Raw genomic sequence first — 23,190 nt, 5'->3', positions numbered from 1 at the left:
AATTTAGCGCTTCCAAACCGCCCCAAAGATGCTGCTTGCAGAACTTTTCATAACGTCCCGCAAGCCCACCGCCCCAGTGTTTTTTCAGGCGTGAGAAACGCCTGAGAAATGGCCTCATTGTGAAAGGGGTCTTACCCCATAATCCCTTCTCCCAGGTTGGCATTTTTCTGTCACACACAGCGAAATCACCTCTATACACCCCTGACACTTTTATTATAGCCGCTATAAGGCTCATCATCCCATTTGCTATACACATGCTGAGCGGATCCACCAGTCTCCATAGAGATCGCTCTGAAAACAGAGCAGTCCTGGTTGCCACAGAGACGCGTTATCCGCCTGCCTTTCCTGTGTTGGTTCGAAAGAAGTGACGTAGGGAGCTGCTCCCGTCATGCAGTGCGGGACGCGAGTCTGTAAGGAGGGAGGGCTGGAGATACTGTAGTGTCGCCATATTGTTACTGAGGAAAGAGCGAATATTGGGAAAAAAAAGGACCCGGTAAGTGAGGAACCTTAACGGAGGACGTTTAGAAGTCTAAATCTATATTTGACTGTTAGTGGGTCGTTAGGAACACGTTACATGGTTCATAGTCGGCATACCAATGGTCTATCGGTATCACCCCCCCTGTTCACAACAGATATTGCCCAAAACAAAAATCCTCGCCGCCCACCATTGCTCTAAGCCCTGGTCATTGTGGCAGATTGTTTGTATTTTTTATTCTGTGCTGTGATAATGGGAAATGTTTATGCTGCATTTAGCTAGTAGTGCATTGGCAGAGGAGCTTTCATTGTAAGCGAGTGTGCTTGCTGTACCATGGCCCTATCCATAGACTATACATGCAGGCTTATCATGTGTGTGCTGATACATGTCATGTATGTGCTGCCTATATCTCATGTGTACGACACAAGATTTACATGGTCAATTTCTCTGATTGTTGTTTAGTTTGCACATCTTTTTCAGTTATTTTATTATATTGTGGTTCATTCTCACCAGCAGTGTGTGATTGTGTGTGTGTGTGTGTGTGTGTGTGTGTGTGTGTGCGTTTGCGCACTGTGAAGGTGCGATCCATTGTTAGAACTTACTAAAACTGGTGCAGCTGTGCATGGTAGCCAATCCGCTTCTAACTTCAGCTTGTTCGATTGCGGCTTAGGATCCTATTGGTCCGATTTGACATGTCAAATCGGTGGCTATTGCCGGAAATGGTGCCGACTTTGCGCCACCGCACAGATTCCCAAAAGTAGTTCCTGTACTACCTTTGCAACTTCTGGGGGCGATTCTTGTATAGACATCAGTGCATGAACCAGCACAGATGTCTGTCAAATCCCCCTCCCACCCCCTCAAAGTCGCACTGCCGTTGCTGGGTTGATATCATGCGCGTTCAGCTGAACTGGCACGATTTCTAACCCGCAGAAATGTGACCCTAGGCAGTGATTCCTAAACTGGGCGCTGTGTGAGAATTGCAGGTGTACCGTGGGAGTTTTTTGAAAATTTCTTTTTAAAATTGCTAGCGTTTTTGAAACCTTAAACATATCGAAAAATTTAAATAGTAAATCAATGTCGCACATGTTAAAAAAGAAAGTGACATATAAAAACGCAATCTCTGTCAGTTCACTGATTCCTTTTGTAACGTGAGACTTGTGTGAGATGAGGACCGTTCCATGCCAACTTTGATTCGTGTATATAAAGTTTGTTCCCTGTTTTAGCCCTCGTTCACACCTAGGCGTATATACGCCTGTAGTGCGACGCCGCTGCAGCCCCGAGACGCCAGAGGGATGATTTAACATGCACCTCTATGGAGATGGTTCACATCTCCACGCCGAACGCCTGCCGCCTGAAAAAAAGTCCCGGACCTTTTTTTCAGGCGGCGTTCGGCATAGGACATGTGAACCATCTCCATAGAGGGGGTGAAGGCTGCATTCACAATCGCGGCATTTTGTCGCCGCAAATCGCGGTACAAAACGCCGCAATTCGCGGGACAAAACACAGCGATTTTGTACGCCGAGGTGTGAATGCAGCCTAAGCGATGGAGAAATGCTTGGACCCCTTTCACACTAAGGCAGTTTTTAGGCAGCTTAGCGCTAGAAAACCACTTTTCCACCTGGGGCGCAGTGCACTTGTGGGATGTTAGAAAAAGTCCTGCAAGCAGCATCTTTGGCGCAGTTTGGGAGCATCCAAAACGCACTACCCATTGAAATGAATGGGCAGCGTTTCCAAAGCGCCTAAAAAGTGCTTCGGAAGGGCCGCAAAACAGGGACTAGCGGGGGTTAAAAGCACCACTAAAACGAGTGGTGCTTTAGCGCTGCCGCGGCTCAGTGTGAAAGGGGTCTTAATCAAGTCTGGAACTCTGAAAGAGAAACTGTTAAATGAAAACCAAGGAAGCAAAAGAACAAAGATTACAATCATTTCAATTTGATTTTCTCTCAAAATCAGGCACATTATTCACATTAAATTGAAAATTAAATATATAAGTTCTTCACCACAAAATTTGTTAAATCTTTTCAGGTGTCCCGTGAAAAATGTTCAGATCCTTTTTGTTGCGCCCCAAAGTTTTAAATTAAAGTGTAACTCCACTTTTGTTGAGGAAAACAATAATCCCCTTCGTGTTACGTCACCGTTGCATGCGCTCTGAAGGTCTGACATACCTTCCTGGACCTTCAGAGCTTTGTGCCGGAATCGAGGGCTCCCACGCGCATGTGTGGGAGTGATGTCATCGTGGCCAAACGCACAGCCGGAGTGCGCGAACCCGAAAAAAAGACCGGGGGAAGATGTCAACCCTCTCAGCGGTGACAGTACAGCGCTGGAGGGCTTTGCTCCAAGGTGAGTATTTCATAATGTGCTAGTATGTGCTGCATACTAACACATTATGCCATTGCTGTGCAGGTGTGTGTGTTTTTTGGTTTACAACTGCTTTAGTCCCCTTTCACACTTATACGACTTGTCTTACGATTTTGGACTGCAAAATCGTATGACAAGTCATTCTCCATTATTTTCAATGACTACCATTCATACTGGCACGACTTTAAGTTGTGCCTACTTCAGAGTAGTCCTTGCACTACTTTGGTCCGATTTTGATGCCACTTACACAGGCATTCATTGAACTCGCGGCTGCGAAATGGCGGGACTTTGAAGTCGTACAAGTGTGAAAGGGGGCTTAATCCTTGGAGTATTTCACCAAAATTGACATTCCTGTTGCAAGGGGGTGCCTAAAATCTGACTTGTATCTTAGTGCAGACTTCTAGGAAAATCAATGAACAAATCGCACAAGCAAAAAATGTTTCTGGGGGCATTCTGTACGCCAGAAGGTTGCCATATTGAATTAAAAACGTTAGAGAACATTACAGCCACTGCAGACTGAAACATTAAAGGGGTTGTAAAGGTTTGTTTTTTATTTTCTAAATGGGTTACTTTAAGCTAGTTTTTTATTTGCTATTTTTTCCACAAAAGTGGAGCTGTCCTTTTAAACTTAGCTGCACTAGATTTTACGCACTTAAAGTGGAGGTTCACCCAAAAACAATGATCTAACATTACATCCAGCATACTAACGACATGTACAGTGTGCTGGTATTTTTTTTTTCCCGCCGTACATACAGTTTTCTTAATTTCCCTCCCCCGGGTTCTGATTCCCGCGGGACTGGGCGTTCCTATTGAGAGGTTAGATGATTGACGTCTGGTGAAAAACTTCCCCTAGCGCATAAGGCGCGTCACCAGTTTTCCGTAAATAGTTGACCTGCGAGTCTGCTCTATATGGTGCCTGCGCAGTCAGCTCTACATGGCGGGCGCAGGCGCCGTATAGAGCCGACTCGCAGGTCGGCTATTTACGGAAAACTGGTGACGCGCCTTATGCGCCAGGTGAAATTTTTCACCAGACGTCAATCATCTAACCTCTCAATAGGAACGCCCAGTCCCGCAGGAATCGGAAGCCGGGGTGAAAATAAGAATAAAACAGTATGTACGGCGAAAAAAAAAAAGAAATACCTGCATACTGTACATGTCGTTAGTATGCTGGATGTAATGTTAGATAATTGTTTTAGGGTGAACCTCCACTTTAAGTTTTAGTAAATAACCCCCATTGCATTGTGTGGGGTTTAAAAAAAAATAAAAATAAATAAGTCCCAAAATATTTCAGCTTTATGCACTGCAGGGCGATGTGGTGTAGTGTGACTCCAAATGCTGCTCTGTTTAGGGGCTTGTCTACACCAGATACAATCAAACGTGCTGTTAATTGCAGTACAAACCCGTAATGCAAGAAAAATGAATATATTTCAATAAGCCTAGTATGCGCTGCTTTCACGCTTCTTTAAAAAAAAAAAAATAGAGCTTTCTACTTTTTTTTTTTTGTACCATATGTAAATGCAGCTCAGATGTCAATAAATGAAACACAAATGCATTACAAAAGCATGTAAACACACACAGAATGTAGATTGTTGTGTAAACAAGCGGAACTATGCTCTTCTGTTCTCTTGCGCTGGGATCCCTCGGAGCTCCCACTGGTGGCTTCTGAATATCGATCCCTGGCTGTTTCTGTTGGCTGGGTCGGGATGACGGCACTTCCATGAGCGCGCAAGAGTTCAGTCATCCCGGCGTTGCCGAAATTCTACACTGATCTGCACATACAATGTGGGCAGGTAGATAATGGAAATTTAATGCAGACGAGAGATAGTATGTTTCATCTGTATTAAAAATCTAATTTTTTTTCAAAATAGATTTTTTTTTTTTTATAGGTTAATGGTCCACTGTCTTTCACAGCTCAGTCTCTGTGCTGTAACTGCACTCTTATCAGAAACATCAGCTGCCCAAACTACGCATATGTGCGGCACGTGGACTTTAATGCCCCTTAATTTTGGCCACAGCACACATGTTACTCTGGTGCCAACAGGTTCAAGTGTCCTACTTTTAATTTTTTTTCAGTGCACACCACTGCGGCATAGTTCTGTGAACTGAACAAATGGTTTATAAGGCAACACATATGGTATGAATGGGCGTGTTTTAATCGCCTGTCCTAATCTAGCGAGATATCGGTTCTGCTGCCTTGTTTCCACCGATGCAGTTGCGTGTCAAAATTTTGTGTGCTACACCTGTGCATGTTCTCTTTCAGGCCGGGTTCAAACTGGTCCAACAAACACTCCGACATTGGGAGCTCATGTCGCATGACACGTGAAAATCAATGTTTCCCTATGAGAGCTGTCTTAACCGGTCTAACACAAGTCGGTCCGACTTTGAAAATGCTCCCTCTACTACTTTGGTCCAACTTTGATCCTACTTCATCCCATTGAATATCATTTGAAGTCGGCCAAAAGTAGGATCCTTGTCCTAACCATCCGACTTTTGACATCCGACATGTGATTACAGCCGCAGTAAAAGGAATTATCTCACACTGGGATTGCTTTGATTGGTCAAAGGACAAGTCCGACTATCACAAAGTCGGATCAAAGTAGTATCCTGTTCATGAAAGTCGGACCAATGTAATTTTTTTTTTTTTTTTCCTAAATAGCTTCCTTTACCTTAGTGCAGTCCACCTTCACTTACCTCATCTTTCGATTTTGCTTTTAAATGTCCTTATTTCTTCTGAGAAATCCTCACTTCCTGTTCTTCTGTCTGTGTAACTCCACACAGTAAAGCGAGGCTTTCTCCCTGGTGTGGAGTGTCGTCCTCTCCCCCTCCCTTGGACTACAGGAGAGTCAGGATGTTCTCTACGTTGCAGATAGAGAAAGGAGCTGTGTGTTAGTGGGCGTCCTAACTCTCCTGTAATCCAAGGGAGGGGGCGAGCACGACACTCCACACCAGGGAAAAAGCCTTGCATTACAGACAGAAGTACAGGAAGTGAGTATTTCTCAGAAGAAATAAGGACATTTAAAAGCAAAATGGAAGGATGAGGTAAGTGAAGGAGGACTGCACTAAGGTAAAGGAAGCTATTTAGGGGGAAAAAATTGTACCTTTACAACCCCTTTTAAGTGGCTTTGTGTTGTCAGTGTCTCACAGGATCAGGGACATAGGGAAAGGTTGGAGATGCTATTAGTACCACCATATTGGTACAGAGGGAAGAATGAATACTGGGAAATTAGGAATGTTTGCAATTGAGAAACCCACATAATACACATTGGAGTAATAATAATGGGTTTGACAGTTATACATTGTACACTCAAGCTTCAGCTTGTATAAAACCAGTAGCTTTTACAAAGCAATTGCAGTCAGCTTCAAGAAGCTTTTGTTTAAGCATTTAAAGCATCTTCTGTTCCAGTTGGGGATGTTAAATACTGACCTTAAAGAGGCTGTAAACCCTCAAGGTTTTTCACCTTCATGCATTCTATGCATGAAGGTGAAAAAACCTCCTGTGATGCAGCAGCTCCCCCAGATCCCCTGTTTTTACTTACCTGAACCCAGTCTTTCCAGTGACGGGAACGAGCACACCAGCTCCAGCCGGTGTCTCAGGTCCTGATTGGACAGATTGATAGCAGCGCAGCCATTTGGTTTCCGCTGCTTTCGATCAAATCCAATGAGGTGGGAGCCAGGGGGCGGGGCTGAGTCCTGCTGTTTGTGTAAATGGGCACAGCAGCAGGACACGGGAGTGCGCCTGGCCCGAGGGAGAGCAGCTCTCCAAAGAGGCACTTGAGAAGAGGAGGACCCCAAAAGAGGAGGATCAACCAAGTTCAACCAGTAGAAGGGGAAAATACACACACACAACACAAAGGAAGGAAAAAACCCCTAATAATGCATGATCCAATTTGCTCATGCAGGGGAAAAAAATAAAAATCCCTCCCTGGTCCCCCAAAAGGGAATCTGATGTCCCCCTGGATCACCTTATCTATAAATGTTAGTATCTAGTTATATTGTGTACACCTAGGGAAGAATCCAGGCCTTTCTTAAAACAATCTACTGAGCTGGCCAGAACCACCTTTGCAGGGAGTCTATTCCACATTTTCACAGCTCTTACTGTGAAGAAACCTTTCCGTATTTGGAGATGAAATCTCTTTTCCTCTAGACATAAAGAGTGCCCCCTTGTCTTCTGTGCATGAAACAAGTTGCTAGCAGGAATTTATAAGCTTTAGTACTAGAGATGCACTAAGATTTTGGCTGGCCAAAAATGGTGTTTTGGGCATTTTGCAGATACAGAAAAAGGTGCAGATTAATGGCGCTAAAAACACATGCAATTTTGCCATGATTTTACTGTGCTTATGGCGTGTGTTCCATAGGACATGTGACTCAAAAAACCACAACAAAAACTAAACACAGATGCGTTGGACCCCATTCATCTGAAAGCTCGATTCTCAGAAACGCTCAACAAGCAACATCTAATTGATTTCATTGACCCCTGTTCATATTTGAGCATTTTGTCACCTGTAGCAAAATGCCTGTCACTCCAAAAAGTATGTGAGCTATTTTTCAGACAGATTTGAGTGGTTTGTGTCCACATAGACTTCAGTGGAAAACGCCTGAACACTGAGAAATTGGCTTTTTTTGTTTTTGTTGTGTTCCCAGAGTTTTCAGCTTAAACAGCAGCTCCCCTTCCCTTTTTTCTAGCATCGCTCCACACCTTACACAGGTTTCTATTGGCAACAGCAGAAACGGCTGTAATTACAAATCTGCTCAAAAACCCCTGCAAGTGATATTCAATGGGCTGCAGTATTATCAAAGTCGGACCAAAGTAGAACAGGGAGCATTTTCAAAGACGGTCCGACTTGTGTCAGACCAGTTAAGACGGCTCTCATAGGGAAACATTGATTTTCACGTGCCATGCGACATGAGCTCCCAATGTCAGAGCGTTTGTCATACCAGTGTGAACCCAGCCTTAGGAGCAGTCTGGTATGTTTTTCAGCTGCCCCTGAACTCTGTTTTCTTATCGGTACATGTACGCAGGGTCGTTTCTAGGCAGTTGAGTTTAGAAGCATTTTTTGGAAATCAAAAAAAGGACAGGTAAGTGTCCTTATTAAAAGTGAGCAGCTACTGTGTCTGTAGTAGCTGACTTAAAAAAAATTCGGGTGGAACCCCGCTTTAAAGCGGAGCTCCACCCTATTTTATACATGAGCTTATTCATACAGCTGCCTGTCACACAAGTCAAAATGGAAGGTGTTTTTTTTTTTTTTTTTCAATCGAGACTGTACCTTTCTTCAGAGATCGCTTCCTGTCTGCACAAGCTGCGGGTATTCTGCGGGCAGTGTGTCACTTCCCGTACCCGCAGTGTGCCCTGGGAGCTTCTGTCATAGCTCCCCATATTCATTGCGGAGCCTTACTATGAAGTATCGCGGTATTTCGGATGCGATCACAAAAAAAATGTGGAGGGCGTTTCAAAAGGCTCCATTACAAACAAGGCACGCCGCCCGTTGTCATGGCAACGCGGAAGTTGACGTCCTTGCTCGCCGTTACGAGCATTCACCACAACAAGGAAGTGGCTGCTTGTGGGCTTCTCATACCCACAAGCAAAATGGAATTGGCTATACTAGAAGAATATAAGTAGTTATTATAGACGGAATCAGAAAGCGGGGGACTTAACACAGCTAACTCGTGAGTACTTTTAAATTGTGCCGTGGGAGATCCGCTTTAAAGCGGAGGTTCGCCGGTAAAATGGTGTTTTTACCCTTAGATGTATGCTCATTTAGTCTAGGGGAATCGGCTAGTTGTTTAAAAATCCAAGCATTACTTACCGTTGTAGAGGGCGATCTTCTCCGCCACTTCCGGGTATGGGCTGCAGGACTGGGCGTTCCTTCTTGATTGACAGGCTTCCGACGGTCGCATCCATCGCGTCACGATTTTCCGAAAGTAGCCGAACGTCGGTGCGCAGGCGCAGTATAGAGCCGCACCGACGTTCGGCTTCTTTCGGCTACTCGTGACGCGATGGATGCGACCGTCGGAAGCCTTTCGGAAGACTGTCAATCAAGAAGGAACGCCCACTCCCGAAGACCCATACCCGGAAGTGGCGGAGAAGATCGCCCTCTACAACGGTAAGTAATGCTCGGATTTTTAAACAACAACCCGATTCCCCTAGACTAAATGAGCATCCATCTAAGGGTAAAAGAGCAGAAACGGCCTTTATGGGTGAACTCCGGCTTTAAGGAGATTCATCCTCTGTTTGTCTGGTTTACCATTATTGAAAGTAAAAGAAAATCCCACATTTTGGGTTGTCCCCAGAAAGGTAGTAGAGGGGAAATATTCCAATGGGGGGTGCTAGTTTTGATGACCTGCGGGTCCCCAAGGGACTCCCTTAATTTTGCAAAGATTTACCTGAAGTTAAGGGAAATCTCTGAAAAGGGACACATATGGCAAAAAAAAATCTGACCAAATAATAAAAGTTCTATTTCAACTTGTATAAATAGTGTCTAGAACAGCCATTCTCAACCAGGAATCCTCCAGAGGTTTCTAGGGGTTGCCCCTTAGCTGTGGCTGATTGACCTCCCATTTGATGGTGCCTCCATATAGTGAATCTGGAAAGTATTCACAGCGCTTCACTTTTTCCACATTTTGTTATGTTACAGCCCTATTTCAAAGTGGATTAAACTTAATTATTTCCCTCCAAATTCTACAGCCAATACCCCGTAATGACAACATGAAAGAAGTTTGATTAAAAAAAAAAAAAAAAATCACATGTACTTAACACTGCCTTTGCCATGACATTCAAAATTGAGCTCAAGTGCATCCAGTTTCCTTCAGATGTTTCTTCAACCTGTTTTGAAGTCCACCTGTGGTAAATTCAGTTGATTGGACGTGATTTGGAAAGGCATACACCTGTCTATATAAGGTCCCACAGGTAACAGTGCATGTCAGAGCACAAACCAAGCCATGAAGTCCAAGGTATTTTCTGTAGACCTCCGAGATAGGATTGTATCGGCACAAATCTGGGGAAGGGTACAAAAATATTTCTGCAGCATTAAAGGTCCCGATGAGCACAGTGGCCTCCATCATACATAAATGGAAGAAGTTTGAAATCACCAGGACTCTTCTTAGAGTAGGCCGCCCGGCCAAACTGAGCGATATGGGGAGAAGGGCCCTAATCCGGGAGGTGACCAAGAACCCAATATTTACTCTGACAGAGCTTCAGCGTTTCTCTATGGAGAGAGAGAAGAAACTTCCAGAAGAACAGCCATCTCTGCAGCACTCAGGCCTGTATGGTAGAGGGACCAGATGGAAAAAGGCATATGACCTCCCACCTGAAGTTTGCCAAAACACACCTGAAGGACTCTCCGACCATGAGAAACAAAATTCTCTGGTCTGATGACCTGAATGGCAAGCCTCATGTCTGGAGGAAACCAAGCACCATTCATCCCCTAGCCAATACCATTCCTACAGTGAAACATCATACTGTTGCAATGTTTTTTAGTGCAAGGAACTGGGAGATTAGTCAGGATTGAAGGAAAGATGAATGCAGCAATGTACAGAGACATCCTCAATGAAAAAACCTGCTCCAGAGCGCTCTGGACTGGGGTGAAGGTTCATCTAACAGGACAATGACCCTAAGCACACAGCCAAGATAAAGGAGTGTCTCCGGGACAACTCTGTGAACGTCCGGACTTGAACCCCTCCTGGAGATATCTGAAAATGGTTACGCACCCAGCTTCCCATCCAACCTGATGGAGCTTGAGAGGTCCTGCAAAGAAGAATGGGAGAAGCTGCCCAAACAGACTTGAGGCTGTAATTGGTGCCAAAGGTGCTTCAATAAAATATTGAGTAAAGTTATGTACATGTGATTTTTTATTTTTTTTATTTGCAAAGATTTCAAACTAACATGCCCTGAGATATTTGTAGAATTTTGAGGAAAATAATTAATTTTTGGAATAGGGCTGTATGTAGCAACATGGCAACATGTGGAGAAAGTGAAGCGCTGTGAATAATTTCAGGGTGCACTGTAGTTCTGGGATCAACAGCACTTGGCAGAGCCATCGGCATGAACCCAATGATCTTTTAGTCAACTGTAGGGTGGCACTTATCACACTAGCAATGTAAAGGGCATTTTCTCACTGACCCTCAATTAGTTTGTTTTAACCTGGACTGCTCAAGACTTGAACATTATTTTTAAGGGTTTCTCTGGAATAGATATGTTGCGAGAGGCTGATACAGAATAAAACAAAAAAATTACAGTCCGTAGAACTGGGCAATGAAAGAGGATGTTCTTGTGCTGTGATTGGTTAAAATGACAGTTGGGAACATGGGAAAGAGTGAATTGGGGAACTAGTTTAGCGCTAGAGTGCATGTATAGCTAATGTCAACTCGTAGTGGAATTTAGGAGGAATAGGAATATTTATCCTGGAAGGCCCCAAAAACTGAGCAAATTTGACATTTGGATGTTGCACTGATTTCTGCTAGTGTTTGTTACGTTGCATAATAGGTTTTCTTCACAAAGAGTGCAGGAATTTCCCCTGTTGTCCTATGGTTCAGCAAAGGCATGACATGCTTTAGGCTCCATGTACATGGGACACTTTTACAACTGCTCCTAAATGATTACATTTGACAGATGGTAACCCACATTTAAAACATCCAAGAGACCCAGGAGGCGATTCAATAAGGTTGTGTCTGTAGCTTGAAATCTTGCACCAAATTTATGAAAACCCTACATATTTTCATTGTTTGCACCATCGCGTGTAACAAATTAAAGTTATTCTTTGCAAAAATGGTACTGTTGTTGCGACATATTCATAAAGTAATACCGCCATATTGGTAATATGGACTTTGGTTGTAAGACCCTCTTCAAAAAAAATAAAAAAATGTTTTTGTTGATTGTGGCACACATGTAAAAATTGTTTGCTATCTTTGAGCCAAATGCAACAAAAGTTTAAAGCAGTCGTCCTGTTTCTTAATTTTTTTTTATTTTTTTTTTAAGCTGTACCTTTTTTGGCTAATGTAATAGTTGCAACTTGCAATGTTGAGTGCTTTGTGTCAAGGCATATGAAATTGCTGGGCAGCATGGGTAGGGAGTTGCTGAAGTTCAAGGAAGAGCAAGGCGGTTGACTTCAGCTTGCTTCACATGGCCACCACCAGAACAGAGGTGAACTGTATAAAAACACACTTGTAATGGCAAAGTATTTTAAAGTGTAATTGCTGATTTGACAGTATCCCGATGGTGGTGTAAAAATGTATATTTTGTAACTTTATTATTATACAGGATTTATATAGCGCCAACAGTTTGCACAGCGCTTTACAACATCAGGGAAAACAGTACAGTTACAATTCAATACGGGAGGGATCAGAGGGCCCTGCTCCTAAGGCTGCATTCACACTGTAACGCCACATATGCGGCGTATTTTGCCGCGTTTTGTGTAACTTTTTTTTTTTTTTTTTTTTTCCACAAATCATTTCCATTGCTGTCTATGGCCGAACGCCAATGCCGCCTGAAAAAGAGTCCGGGACTTGTTTTCAGGCGGCAGGCGTTTCGGTGTGAGATGTGAACCATCTCATAGACAGCAATGAAAATTCGCCCCTCGAGCGTCGGGCGTTTTGTCGCCTAGGTGTGAATGGAGCCTTAGAGCTTACAGTCTAGAAGGGAGGGTTAATATTTGGATAGGGATTGGATGTGGGGCTTGAAGGAGAATTCAGAGTCCTGGACTACTCCTAGGACCTTTCCTAACTTCTGAAAAATAGTTGTTTTTTTTTCCCAGAAGTGTTGGTTCTGTCAAAGTTGTGACAAATGGCATTGTAATGTCTGCTGTTTTGTGACCCACAGCAGTAATTGGATCACTTCCTGGTCACATGACTGCTTGGGCTTAGCAATTGGCTTCTAGATCACATCATTGTCATGTGTGCCTCAATACCCAGAAGTGTGTGTGTGTGTGTGTGTGTGTGTGGGTGGGTGTGTAAGATATATATATATAGAGAGGGGTTACCTTTTGTAGAGACTGTCACTTCATGGCTGAGGTGACAACGTATCTTTAAAACTGCATGCTGTTTTTTAATGTATACCATGGGGATTTTCATGTGTGGGTCTGCCATACAAGGATGGCATTTACATACAGTCTTATGTACGTATTGGACATTGTTTGCATATGCCTCACAAGGAGCATTGCCTAAAGATATCTCACTTGTTAGTTTTTTCTGACCGAATGAAGTAGGCTATTTATTGTGTAAGCTTTTTTTTTTTTTTTGTCAGTTGCATGTTTTGTTGGCCTGTTTTTGTTCCATATCTGTTGATTTTATTAAACAATTGACACACCACATTTACCACACCTTAAACTCTTACACTGCTTGCTAGCATTCTTTGTTTTTAAGGCACACAAAAGCAAAAAAAGAGATTTATCAGGCAGTTTAAGAGGTTTCTAAAACTGAGCTCCACCCAAAAGGGGAAGTTCTGCTTTTAGGGCAACCCCCCCCCCCCCCAACTTCTGCTCAGCATGGATCGTTTAGGAGCTCCGAAGTCCTCCTTTCCTGCAGTCATATGGGACACGTCGCAGGTCCCTGAAGTCTGTGGGACTATTCACAATGCGCAGTGGGCACCTGGCTGTGAATCTGCAAGCTGTCATAGCCAGGTGTCCACAGTTGAGATGCCGAGAGCAGAAGACCAAGGGAAGGGAGAACTGGGGTTAGCATTTCTCAGGATCCTGGGACGGGTGAGTGTCTGTTTATTAACCACTTGACCCACCAGGCACATAAACCCACTTAATAACCAGACCAATTTTCAGCTTTCGGTGCTCTCACAATTTGAATGACAATTACTCAGTCATACAACATTGTACCCAAATGAAATTTTCGTCCTTTTTTTTTTTCACACAAATAGAGCTTTCTTTTGGTGGTATTTAATCACCGTTGGGTTTTTTATTTTTAGCGCTATAAGAGAAAAAAAGACTGAAAATTCTGTAAAAAAAAAAAAAAAAAATGTTTTTTTTTCTGTTTAAAATTTAGCAAGTTTAGTATTTTTTTTTCCTTCATTCTTTTGCATAAATGTGAAAGATTAAGTTACGCCGAGTAAATAGATACCCAAAATGTCACCCTTCAAAATTGCACACGCTCGTGGAATGGCGCCAAACTTCGCTACTTAAAAATCCCCATAGGCGACGTTGCAGGGTATTGTGGGGTATTGCAGAGTATTGCGCAGGGATGGATGGATGGCTGGATCTGTGACTGCATTTGTCACAGATCCAGCCCACAGCAGCTGCTGCTGCTGCATCCGCTCCCTCCCCTCTCACACTGTACAGAGAGGGGAGGGAGGAACCGGCGTCATCACATGACGCCGGTTTGTTTACAAGTGATCGCTCCGTCATTGGACGGAGCGATCACGTGGTAAACCGCCGCTATCAGACATTCCCGTGTGCGCGCCATTCTGGGAGGACGTCCTCCCAGAGTTAAGCAACCGCTGGGTAGACGTATTTCATCTATAGGGCGGTTGTTAACTGGTTAAAAGTCAACGGCTACAAATTTTGTAGCTGCTGACCTTTTAATAAACACACAAATGACTGGAGCTCCTGGAAAAACCCAGTAAGGTTGCTTTCACACTGCAAAGCGCCTCTCCTGTCCGGTGTGGAAGCCCGAGGGCTTTCACACTGGAGCGGTGCGCTGGCAGGATGTTAAAAGTCCTGCAAGCAGCATTTTTGAGGCGTTTTAGAAGCGGTGAATACACGGCTCCTAAAGTGCCCCAGCCCATTGAAATCTTTGGGCAGCGCCTGCAAAGCATCTCGGCAGCAGTGTTTTTTGCGGGTGGTTTTAACTCTTTATTAGTCGCTTTACCACCGACGCCCCCATGCCTCAGTGTGAAAGTGCCCTAATAATCTTAAATATATACATGTAACTGGGTGAGAGATTATGTTGCTGCTGTATTTGTGTTTTAAGTATGATTTGTTAATCTATTTTTCTTCTTATTTGAATTATGACACGGATTAAAGTCCAACTCTACCTTTCTGTTTGTCTGTCCCCCTCCATTTGTTTTTAATATAAAATGGCATAAATACACAAAATCCTGTAATTCTAAGCCTGATCATGTGACATGAAAGATCCCTTCTTTTCTTCTTTTGGAGGCAGATGTCCTCCCTGAAAAATGTCACTCATGTAATGGTGTCTGAGGGCTGTCCTGTCCATGTCCAGCCAGTATTGAGTTTTCCGGAAACGGCTGTGGAAAGGCACTGCTTGTTTTGTTTTTACTGTTGATGGGCAAGTGTTTTGTTTACATAAAAAAAAAAAAAAGTGTATTTGGGCATTATCTTCAAAGCCTGACTAATGTCTATCTATCTTTTCTTAGCTTGGCGTATTGGGCACCTCCTAGACACGACCCTGAAGAACTGAGCATTGTGGTACTTTGTCCATTTACTATTGTCCACATGGACCAAGACTATGAAAGGCGCCTTCTACGACAGATCAATCTTCAGAATGAAAACACCATGCCTTGTGTAGGTCACAGAAGTGTTTTTTTTATTTATTATTATTCTTGACTGTATATCTGTCTGTATAATATCATCTTACTAACACTGTTTTCATAATCTCGATTTATCTAAGCGACACCTTCATGAGAGATTATTGGAGGCTGCTATTACTGGAAAAAATGCTAGTTACCTTGCTTTTATTTGGATGCTATGACACTTTAATGCTGTCTGGGTCTCTGACCTGCAAAAATATATAGAGACTGGTGACATTTTTCTTGCACTCATTTACAACATTATTATTTTTTTTTTTTTTTAACACTGATCATAGCTGCATTTGCTTGCTTTCTACATGGACTAGGGACTATGGGATATATAGTGTGCATAGAGCAGTGCACGTGACTGAAACCAATGTTCACTGTTTGTTTCAAATATACAAAAGTGAAGGGGGTAAAGGAGAGGTTTAGAAGCTTATTGGAGGCTGAAAAACAGTGTGAGAAATTACAGGGCAATTAATCACTTAGGGACTGAGCCTCTTTCTGAAATTTGTTGTTTACAAGTTAAAAACATTATTTTTTTTGCTAGAAAATTACTTGGAACCCCCGAACATTATAATTTTTTTTCCCTAACGCCCTGGAGAATAAAATGACGATTGTTTCAGTACTTTGTCACACCGTATTTATGCAGCAGTCTTAAAAGCACACTTTCTTTGGAAAAAAAATACACTTGTTTGAGTTAAAAAATAAAACAACAGTAAAATTAGCCCAATTTTGTTTATATTGTGAAAGATAATGTTGCGCCGAGTAAATTTAATACCCAACATGTCATGCTTCAAAATTGCGCCTGCTCATGGAATGGCGACAATAGTTTACCCTTAAAAATCTCCATAGGCAGCGTTTAAAAATGTTACAGGCTGCATGTTTTTACAGAGGTCTAGGGCTGGAATTATTGCTCTTGCTCTACTGATCGCGGTGATACCTCGCGTATGGTTTGAACACAGTTTTCATATGCGGGCGCTGCTCACATATGCATTCGCTTCTGCACGCGAGTTTGGCGGGACAGGGCGCATTTTAAACTTTTTTTTGATTTTTTTTTTTACACTGTTCTTTCAAAACAATATTAAATTAATTTGTCACTTTTATTCCTATTAATTGTAATAAAAAAAAACATGACAGGTCCTCTTAAATATGAAATCTGGTGTCAAAAAGACCTTAGATCTCATATTTACACTAAAATGCAATAAAAAAAAAAATTGGCATTTGAAAAAATGTTATTAAGGGCTATGGGCGGAAGTGACGTTTTGACATCGCTTCTGCCCTGCTATGGTATGGAGACGGGTGGGACCATCTTTCCCCCTCACTTGTCTCCATAGCCAGCCTGCAAGAGGACCCGATTGCCTACGCCGCTGCCGACGGCTCCGGTAAGGGGTGGAGGGCACGGGAGAGCGGAAGTGGGAGACCACTATCATCGGCAACGGGACCACTGGGTAAATAGGAGGATACCTGGGTTATGGCAGCTAGCTGCTGCCATAACAAAGATATCCCTCTTCAAACAGCCGATTTATATCGGCGTGTGGCGGTCTGGAAGTGGTTAAAACAGACTTAAACTCCCCTGTAGATATTTGTTTTTTAAATGGGTCCCCAGGAGGTTTGATGGTATGCAGCGCATATTAGCTTGTTATGGCAATTAACTGCCAATCAAATCGCTCCAGTGCTGTGCTATCAGCACTTCAGCAGGTCGTGGGCACTTCCATTGTCTCCAAGTCTGAGTTCTCTCGGTTTGACTGCTCAAATTGGTGGGCCTCAGTGACGTCGCTCCTCGTTGATGTTTACATGAGTCACATCAGAGTGGTGCCGTTTATGTACTCTGGGCTGCGTGTGTGCGGCTCACTATACATTGCCACTGACAAGCAGGGAGAAGCATTTGATACACAACTAGGGTCTCTTCTGTCATAAAAACCCAACCTGACGGTGGTTTTCAAAACTTACTTTCAATTCCGCATTAAGTAGAGGATGTGTATGAATGATGTTTGAAGAATAAGAATATTATTTTGTGTCATTTTTAAGCAGAAGTCTGATAAAATTCGTAAATACATGCATTTACATCAATATTTGCTTCTTTACCTGCCAGAGATTTCTATTTCTGTTCAGTCAATCATTTGATCATGCAATTGATGTTAGATAGGATAATCCTTTAGAGACTACAATGCACATTTGCAATAGAGCCTACTATCCCAACTATAGCTTGAATTTTCAGTAGTTGAGGTCGGCAATGCTAGCCTCCATGTACCACTCGTGGCATTTAAGTTAAAGGAAATTCTAATTTCCTGGTAGTTTGTAATAAACACAATCGTTATGTATTGTGATTGAGACCATTCAGGTGTTCATTAACACTTTCAGGATTTGTGGCGATGCTTCTGTATTGTTGTAATATTCTTTCTTTCAATAAAAACTATTGGAAATAAACACAATCTAAAATACTGATCTGGATGTGAAAGTCAGATCAATATCCCAACTGGAGAAGTAGTTTTTCTCCTAGCATTTATTGGAGGCAACAAGGCTGTTTTCTTGCGGCCTCTATGAAGTTTACGCTTTGTGCATATCAAAAAGCCATCCTCATCTAGAAGTTATATCCTTGCACATAAGCTCAATTTAGCGTTGTGTTCTGATGAGGTAATGCATCTCTCTTCCTAGCACTGCTGGTTCTAGACTGGTCTTTTGAAGATGTTTCTATTAAGTGGCTGGTGGCAATGTCAGACCAGAAACCCAGATACAGTTTGCGGTATCTTCCTGAAACGCAGAATCGGTTATTTTCCCCTCTCGCCTTTCAGTACAGCTATTTGAGAGATGATTGGCTCCACTCTCTACAGGAAACACAAATCGGATACAATTTAAAAGGCCCCTCCCTTTCTCTGACCCTCAGTTGTTTTGTGTTTCCAGACCCTCCAGGAGCACCGACATGTTTTTTTCGTTTTCTTAGGGCTGGTAACTGTGGTTGGTGGACCCCCCTTCTCTGGTATCATCCTGGACAAGTCCTGGATGATAGTCCTGTACTTTCTAGCCAGAAGGGTTCCCCATTTCTGGGGTTACTTGCCTACCTGGTGGTGTGAGTGGTGGCAACTCCTTTCAGTTTTTTGCTCTGGCTGTGTGGAATTGTGTCCTCATGCTTTACCGAGGTGTACCAAGATAGCATCGGAGGACTTCCGGTGATGTGGCAAGATGGCACCGAAAGTCACGTGACGCACTTCCGGGCGATGAAGGAGGTAGTGGCCTCCTTTCGTTTCTTTAATGACAGGGTAGCTGGACTGGGGCTTTCCTTGTCTAGACCCATAGCTCAGGAGCCTTCAGCCTCGGCTAGATCCATTCCTCTGTTAGTGTCTAGGACCATTAGTTCACACAATACTTCTGATCTGGAAGAAGGTGAGAATCCGGGTTCTTCATCTGTAGAGGAATCTGCATCAGAGGAAGATACGGTTATCTCTAAGTATGTTTTTTCAGTTGACAAAATTGACTAACTATTAAAGTCAATATATACCTTGGAGCAGATTGAGATGCCACATCAAGCCCAATCTGTACAGGAAAAAAGTGGTTTTAGGAGCTCCTCCCAACTGATGGTGGTGTTCAGTGGCCCCAAGAAGGGGTCCGAAGCATCTAAAAGTTCTATTGCTAGGTGGATTAGGGGAGCTATTTGTGAAGTGTACAAAGCATCAGGTCGCCCCCATCCTTCTAGAATTGGGGCTCATTCAATGAGATCCATGGCCACATCATGGGCAGAATGAGTGGGGGCATCATGTAGAAATTTCTAAAGCTGCCGTCTCATGCACTCACTGTCATCCTCCTCTCATGCATTTGTCAAACATTATAGAGTTCAGATGCTTTCCAGCCAGGAACTCTCCTTTGGTAGGAAAGTGCTTCAGGCTGTCGTTCCTCCCTAAGGTATAGAATCTTGCTTCTCCTCTCAAGTAGCTGTCATGGAAGGTGAGAGGAGAAAACCCCAGTTGGACTTACCAGTAACGGTATTTTCAGGACGGCGTCTATATTCCCACCCTTTTCTGTTTTTCACTGGTCAACCTTGTTTACCTGGTAGTGGTGTTTTTATATGAGTTTCTGTGTGTTTTCTCTGCCGAGTGCACTTTTGGTGGAGGTTTACTTGATCTTCTAACAACTGAGGGTCAGAGGAAAGGGAGGGGCCTTTTAAATTGTATTTTGTTGAGGGCGGAGCCAATCATCTCTCCTCCATCAATCAGCTGTCCTGGAAGGTTCCTGGAACTACTGTTACCGGTAAGTCTCTAACGGGGGTTTTCACTGTGTTGTCACTTCAGCGGGCATACCAGGTTCAGTGTTTCTGTACCCTTTTTTTTTGCCTTCCTGCATGTTAAGTGCTAGACCGGATCCCCAGATCTGGAAATTTAGTTAAGTCCAAGGTATATAGTCCCTAGATGGGGTTGTCCCCTTTTCAATTTGCACAGTTTTCCAACCTCCTAGAGGTGCAAGATCTATCCAGTAACAAGTTATGGACTCCAGATATGCTACAAAAGCTGCTGCAAAGAAAAAGTGTGTGTGTATATGTATATATATATATATGTGTGTATATATATATATATATATATCTATCTCATTATGCCTTTTGTCTTACAGAGATTTGTTTTGTTTCTAGGGTTTACAACCACTTTAATAGAGTCCAGCGATGTCCGCACTGCATCTGATGTTTCCATCAGCTGTCAGGAGCTGCTGCCGCCATTGTGGGTAAGGGAACCCGGCTGTGTAGCCTTTACAGCTTCACGCCAGGAACCCTACTGCGCATGTGCGAGGCACCGCTCCTTTCTCCTAATGGCCCAGCGACGGGGAGGAGGAAGGAGCCCCGCAGTGATTTAATGCGACGCAGACTCCCGGAAGTGGGAACAGAATATAGTACCTGTCCCCCCCCCCTTTCCCCAAAAGGTTACAATTGTGGCAGCGGAGGGGGAGAGGAGACAAATGAGCGGAAGTTCCACTTTAGGGTGGAACTCCGCTTTAAGCTTGGGTGCATCCTGTTTCCCCTAATCATCCTTGATGTTTCTACAACTTAATTGACGTCCACCTGTAGCAAATTCAGTTGATTAGACATGATTTGGAAAGGCACACATCTGTCTAAGGTCCCTCAGTTAGCAGTGCACAAACCAAGCAATTAAGTCCAAGGAATTGTCTGTAGACATCCAAGACAGGATTGTATCGAGGCACAGATCTGGTGAAGGGTAAAGAAACATTTCTGCAGTATTGAAGGTCTCGATGAGCACAGTGACCTCCATCATCCATAAATGGAAGAAGTTTGAAATCACCAGGACTCTTCCTAGAGCAGAGCGCTCGGCCAAACTGAGCGATTGGGGGAGAAAGGCCTTAGTTGAGGAGGTGACCAAGAACCCAATGGTCACTCTGACAGAGCTGCAGTGTTTGTCTGTGGCGAGAGGAGAACCTTCCAGAATAGCAACTATCTCTGCAACATTCCAACAATCGGGCCTATATGGTAGAGTGGCCAGACGGATGCCACTCCTCAGTAAAAAGCACATGACAGCCTGCCTGGAGTTTGCCAAAAGGCACCTAAAGGACTCTCTGACTATGAGAAACAAAATTCTCTGGTCTGATGAAACAAAGATTGAACTCTTTGGCCTGAATGGCAAGCGTCATGTCTGGAGGAAACCAGGCACCATTCATCACCTGGCCAATATCATCCCTACAGTGAAGCATAGTGGTGGCAGCATCATGCCATAGGGATGTTTTTCAGTGGCAAGAACTGGGAGACTAGTCGGGATCGAGGGAAGGATGAATGCAGCAATGTACAGAGACATCCTTGATGAAAACCTGCTCCAGAGCGCTCTGAACCTCAGACTGGGGCAAAGGTTAATCTTCCAACAGGGCAACGACCCTAAACGCACAGCCAAGACAACAAAGGAGTGGCTATGGGACAACTCTGTGAATGTCCTTGAGGGGCCCAGACTTGAACCCGATTGAGCATCTGAACCCCGGAGAGATCTCAAAATGGCTGTGTAATGTTGCTCTTATCCAGCCTGCTTGAGCTGGAGAGGTCCTGCAAAGAAGAATGGGAGAAACGGACCAAAAACTAGGCTTGACTCAAGTTTGTAATTGGTGCCAAAGGTACTTCAACAAAGTATTGAGCAAAGCCTTTGAATACTTGTGTGCATGGGAATTTTTTTTTTTTTTTTTTTAATAAATTTGCAAAGATTTCAAACAAACTTCTTTCACGTTGTGATTATGAGGTATTGGTTGTACAATTTTGAAGAAAATTATTAAATTTTGGAATAAGGCTGTAACTTGAAAAAAATGTTAAATAAGTGAAGCGCTGGCAATAATCGTGTGAGTGTGTATATATGTAGTGCCTTGTAGTAATCATACCCCTTGACATTTTCCATTTTTTTTTTTTTTTTTTTTTGTCATGTTGCAACAAAAAACATAAATGTATGTTATTGGCATTTTATGTGATAGACTAGCACATAATTGTGAAGTGGAAGGAAAATGATAAATGTGTGTGAACCACCTTTCGCTTCTATTAGTCTTTTTGGGGATGTCTCTACCAGCTTTGCACATCTAGAGTGACATTTTTTGCCCATTTTTTCTTTGCAAAATATCTCAAGCTCTGTCCGATTTGGATGGAGAATGTCTGAACAGCAATTTTCAAGTCTTGCCGCTGATTCTCATTTGGATTTAGGTCTGGACTTTGACTGGGCCATTCTAACATGTGAATATGCTTTTGATCTAAATTTCTAAACCATTCTTCTGTAACTCTTGCTGTTTAGGGTCCTTGACCTGATGGAAGGTGAACCTCTGCCCCAGTCAGGTCTTTTGCAGCGTATAACAGAGTTTCTTCTAAGATTGACCTGTATTTGGCCTGATCCATCTTCCCATTAACTCTGACCAGCTTCCTTGTCCTTGCTGGAGAAAATAATCCCCACAACATGATGCTGGCAGCATCAGGATGGTGTGTTCAAGGTGGTGTGCATTGTTAGTTTTCTACCACACCTAGCATTTTGCTTTTAGGCCAAAAAGATCCATCTTGATCTTATCTGACCAGAGTACCTTCTTCCACACGTTTGCTGCGTCCCCCACATGGCTTCTCTTAAACGGTACTTCTTACAGATTTTTTTTCAACAATGGCTTTCTTCTTGCCACTCTTCCATTAAGGCCAGATTTGTGGAGTGTACAACTAATGGTTATCCTGTGGACAGATTATCCCACCTGAGCTGTGGATCTTTGCAGCTCCGCCAGAGTTGCCATGGGCCTCTTGGCATCTTCTCTGATTTAATTCTCTCCTGTCAGTTTAGGTGGATGGCCATGTCCTGGTAGGTGTGCAGTTGTGCCATACTCTGCTCTTTACATTTTGAATGATGGATTGAACAGTGCTCCGTGAGATGTTCAAAGCTTGGGATGATTTTTTATTTTTTATAACATAACCCTGATTTAAACTTCTCTCTGTCCCTGACCTGTCCTGGTGTGTTATTTTGGCCTTTGTGATGCTTTTTCTTCACAGGTGGACTTTATTTACTAATCAGGTGGTTCCATTCGATTTTAATTAGTGGTATCAGAGTAAGGGCTCTTTCACACGGAGCGGACCGTTTCTGGGTCCGCTCCGTGTGTCCGCGGGGATCCCCGCTCAGCTGTCGGCGGATAGGGCGGTCCCCGCACACAGTGCAGGGACCGCCCTGTCTCTGCTCCGCTGTCCCCTATGGGGGACCGGATGCAGACGGACCGTCTGTCCATCTGCATCCGGTCCGTTCCGCCGAACGGAAGAAAAATAGGGTTTCTTCCGTTCGGAAAAGCGGATCCCGACTGACGCGGATGCTAGCGGATGCTCCATCCGCTAACGGACGCGTTCCCATAGGGATTCATTACAAGTCCGTTAACAGACTTGTAATGAGCGGACGAACGGTCCGCTAGT

At 43.5% G+C, this 23,190-nt stretch overlaps 1 protein-coding gene across 2 annotated transcripts in view; it reads left to right on the top strand.

Moving 5' to 3' along the window:
- FZR1 (fizzy and cell division cycle 20 related 1) overlaps nucleotides 1-23,190 on the top strand; it is a 76,987-nt gene that overhangs the window by 5,723 nt on the left and 48,074 nt on the right. The window contains exons 1-2 of one of the 2 annotated variants that reach the window (XM_040322592.1): nucleotides 347-493; nucleotides 15,144-15,291. In XM_040322592.1, the coding sequence (XP_040178526.1) occupies nucleotides 15,223-15,291 (69 nt within the window). In that variant the 5' untranslated portion in view covers nucleotides 347-493; nucleotides 15,144-15,222. Of the gene's footprint in view, nucleotides 1-346; nucleotides 494-15,143; nucleotides 15,292-23,190 lie in introns of those variants that run through there. The other variant, XM_040322593.1, reaches the window with a different exon arrangement.

The sequence above is a fragment of the Rana temporaria genome, chromosome 1 (genome assembly GCF_905171775.1).
Source record: "Rana temporaria chromosome 1, aRanTem1.1, whole genome shotgun sequence".
NCBI classification, from domain to species: domain Eukaryota; kingdom Metazoa; phylum Chordata; class Amphibia; order Anura; family Ranidae; genus Rana; species Rana temporaria.
The sequence above is the reverse complement of the archived record's forward strand: the minus strand, read 5'-3'. Positions and strand labels throughout refer to the sequence as shown.